This window comes from Otolemur garnettii, unplaced genomic scaffold (genome assembly GCF_000181295.1).
Source record: "Otolemur garnettii isolate 467f Iridium unplaced genomic scaffold, OtoGar3 scaffold00187, whole genome shotgun sequence".
Taxonomy (NCBI): domain Eukaryota; kingdom Metazoa; phylum Chordata; class Mammalia; order Primates; family Galagidae; genus Otolemur; species Otolemur garnettii.
In genome coordinates this window covers 1,447,329-1,450,358 of record NW_003852582.1, presented here as the reverse complement: position 1 = coordinate 1,450,358, position 3,030 = coordinate 1,447,329, and the positions used below count along the sequence as shown (strand labels likewise).

The 3,030-nt window shown below is 40.0% G+C and overlaps 1 protein-coding gene across 1 annotated transcript in view; it reads left to right on the top strand.

Annotated features, from left to right (window-relative positions):
* Window positions 1–3,030, top strand: part of TLK1 (tousled like kinase 1) — a 149,358-nt gene that overhangs the window by 141,949 nt on the left and 4,379 nt on the right. Inside the window, exon 19 of the mRNA XM_023507552.1 lies at window positions 857–964. Coding sequence (XP_023363320.1) covers window positions 857–964 — 108 coding nt within the window. The remainder of the gene's footprint in view (window positions 1–856; window positions 965–3,030) is intronic.

Here is a 3,030-nt window from a genome sequence, read left to right as displayed (position 1 = left end):
CCCAGCTACTTGGGAGGCGGAGGCAGGAGACTCGCTTGAGCCCAGGAGTTGGAGGTTGCTGTGAGCTGTAATGCCACGGCACTCTGCCCAGGAGGACAGCTTTGAGGCTCTGTCTCAAAAAAAATAAAATAAAATAAAATAAAATAGGAGCTAAGTGATAGTTACACATGGTTGTACAGAGTAGTATGATAGACTTTGGGGACTCAGAAGGGAGGAGATTGAAGGGAGTGAGGGATCAAAAACAACCTATCAGGTAATGTGTATACTAGTCAGTTGACTAGTGCACTAAGAGCCCTGACTTCACCACTGTGCAGTTTATCCATATAACAAAAACCATTTGTATCCCCTAAATCTATTCAAATAAAAAATACTTAGTTTTACTTCTTCTCAAACCTGTTTTTACATTAAAGTCAGAAGTGCAAGTTACTGTAGGTGTTATATTTCAACAGCATTCTTTTCTTCTTACAGGGTTTATGTTGAAGATCAGGTAGATAGGTTTTCTGAGGCAGTGCTTGTGACTCAGTGGGTAGGGAGAGCACCAGCCCAATATACTGAAGGTAGGGGGTTCAAACCTGGCTCTGGCCAAACTGCAGCAACAACAAAAAATAGCTGGGTGTTGTGGTGGGCGCCTGTAGTCCCAGCTACTCGGGAGGCTGAGGCAAGAGAATCGCCTAAGCTCACGAACTGGAGCTGGAGGTTGCTGTGAGCTGTGATGGTACAGCACTCTACAGAGGGCGATAAAGGAGGACGAGATTTTAAAACATAAATCATTTGTATTTGAGGCTTTGGAGATTCACTGATGCTATCGCTTTTTTAATACTTTGTGAGATAAATTTCTCAACTTTTTGCTTTTTAGCCATTTGGTCACAATCAATCTCAACAAGACATTCTTCAAGAAAATACGATATTAAAAGCCACAGAAGTCCAGTTCCCTGTAAAACCAGTTGTAAGCAGTGAAGCCAAGGTATTAAATTTATGTAACTAAGTTTCATGAAGTAGCTTTTCTTTCCTCAGTTGTGAATACCAGTAAGTAAAAGTGACAAGAGTGGACACTTCGAGGGATCTGTCTTGCAGGGGCTAGTGATCTACTCTGGAAAAAGGATCTGCATCAGTCTCTAGTTGTTAGAATTTTCATCTTTTAAACACCTCAAAATGGTTGTTGATTAATTCTGCTCATCACCTTGCTTTGAAAATTAGAGAAAATCTCAGGATTTGGGTCTGTCATTACCTTTATGTTTTATATCAGCCTATGTTAATACTCAGATATTTAAGAAGTAATGACAGTAGTAATAGCTGCTTAATCTTCATTCAGCACTTTTATGTGTTATCTTCTAACAACCTTATCAGTGTGGGTACCTTTTTTTTGGAGACAAGAATCTCACTTTGTCACCCTGGGTAGAGTGCCATGGTATCATCATAGCTCACAACAACCTCAAATTCTTGGGCTCAAGTGATCCTCTTGGCTTAACTTCCTGAGTTGCTGGGACTACAGGTGCCTGCCACAACACCTGGCTAGTTTTTTCTGTTTTTAGTAGAGATGGGGTCCTGCTCTTGCTCAGGCTGGTCCTGAACTTCTGAGCTCAAGCCATCTACCTGCCTCAGCCTTCCACAGTGCTAGGATTATAGGCATGAGCCACTGTACCTGGCCAGTGTGGGCATTTTTGTTACTTAATTTTACAAAGTGGGAAACCAGCCAACCTATAGCAAAAATACCTTGTTTAGAATCATGCCATCTAATAGGTAGCAGAGCTGTAGTTCACAAGTGTCCATTCCTGCCATACCCCAAATCCACGTCCCTGCCCTCTGTGCTGCTCTGCAGTAGCTCTTGAGAGCTAATCCAGTATGATCTATGTATAGCCAATAATCCAATTCTGATCCACATGTTTATGTAATAAGATTACAGAAAATAGCTGTTTATATTAAGAGCAAATTTCTGTGGTGCCTGTTATGTATCTTCCCACCTCTGTCCTGTTGGCCTTTCAGGTTTGTATTTTTATTCTTCCTTGTCACAGTCATCACAAATCTTTCCCTGTGACTCCCTGTTGGAGTCTTCTTTTTTTAAACCTTGTGAAATGTATAAGACAAACCCATGAAGCTCTTATTTTTCCTGATGTGAATAGTCCAGGCCATAAAAATGATTCATAATGGCACTCTATAGTTTCTATATTTTACTGCTCTTACACAGTTTAGGTAAGTACGGCTACCTGTTTGGAGTTGTAGTAGCCTTTGTAATTGAAAATGTGCTGGGTTTTATGTAATCTCACTGTGAAGATTTATTGGAACTGTCTAATACATTTTGTCTCTTCCATCTTTATTGGCTTTTTGCAAGTAATTTGATACAAAATTTTGACAATTAAAAAGATAAATATAGGTCAGTGCCTGTCCTCAGTGGGCAGGGCATTGCCCCGTATACTGAGGGTGACGAGTTCAAAGCCAGGCATTGTGGCAGGCGCCAGTAGTACTCAGGAGGCTGAGGCAAGAGAATCGCCTAAGCCCAGGAGTTGGAGGTTGCTATGAGCTGTGACATCACGGCATTCTACCAGGGCGATAAAGTGAAACTTTGTCTCTAAAAAAAAAGATAAATATAATGTTCTTATTTTAAAGCATAATGAATTATTTTTAAATGATGAACATGATTCTTTCCAAAAGATCTTAACAATGCTAGCATTTAAATCTCTTTCTCTCCACAGTCTCAGTGAGAACAGAAATGAAATGAATTTAGTCAGAGCAAGACCCACTTATTTTTTTAGTACTGACAATAATGGCCAGGAGTTAAGTGGAGCATGCCAAACATCTCTTGTTCCATCCTTAGGTTCTTTATAGGTGACACAATCACTTTTTTTATATCTAGACTTTAGGAAGGGATGGAATAGGTTGGAGGAATGAAGGTTCCACATGTTTGTTCATTTGTTTTATCCTCTTAGCTGTACAGAATATACCTTTGTCAAGTACTTTCCCTGATCTGGTGTGGGCATTTTAAGTACATTTACTTGTTACTCTTTCCCCTTAGTTGCCTTGAACATATCAGTT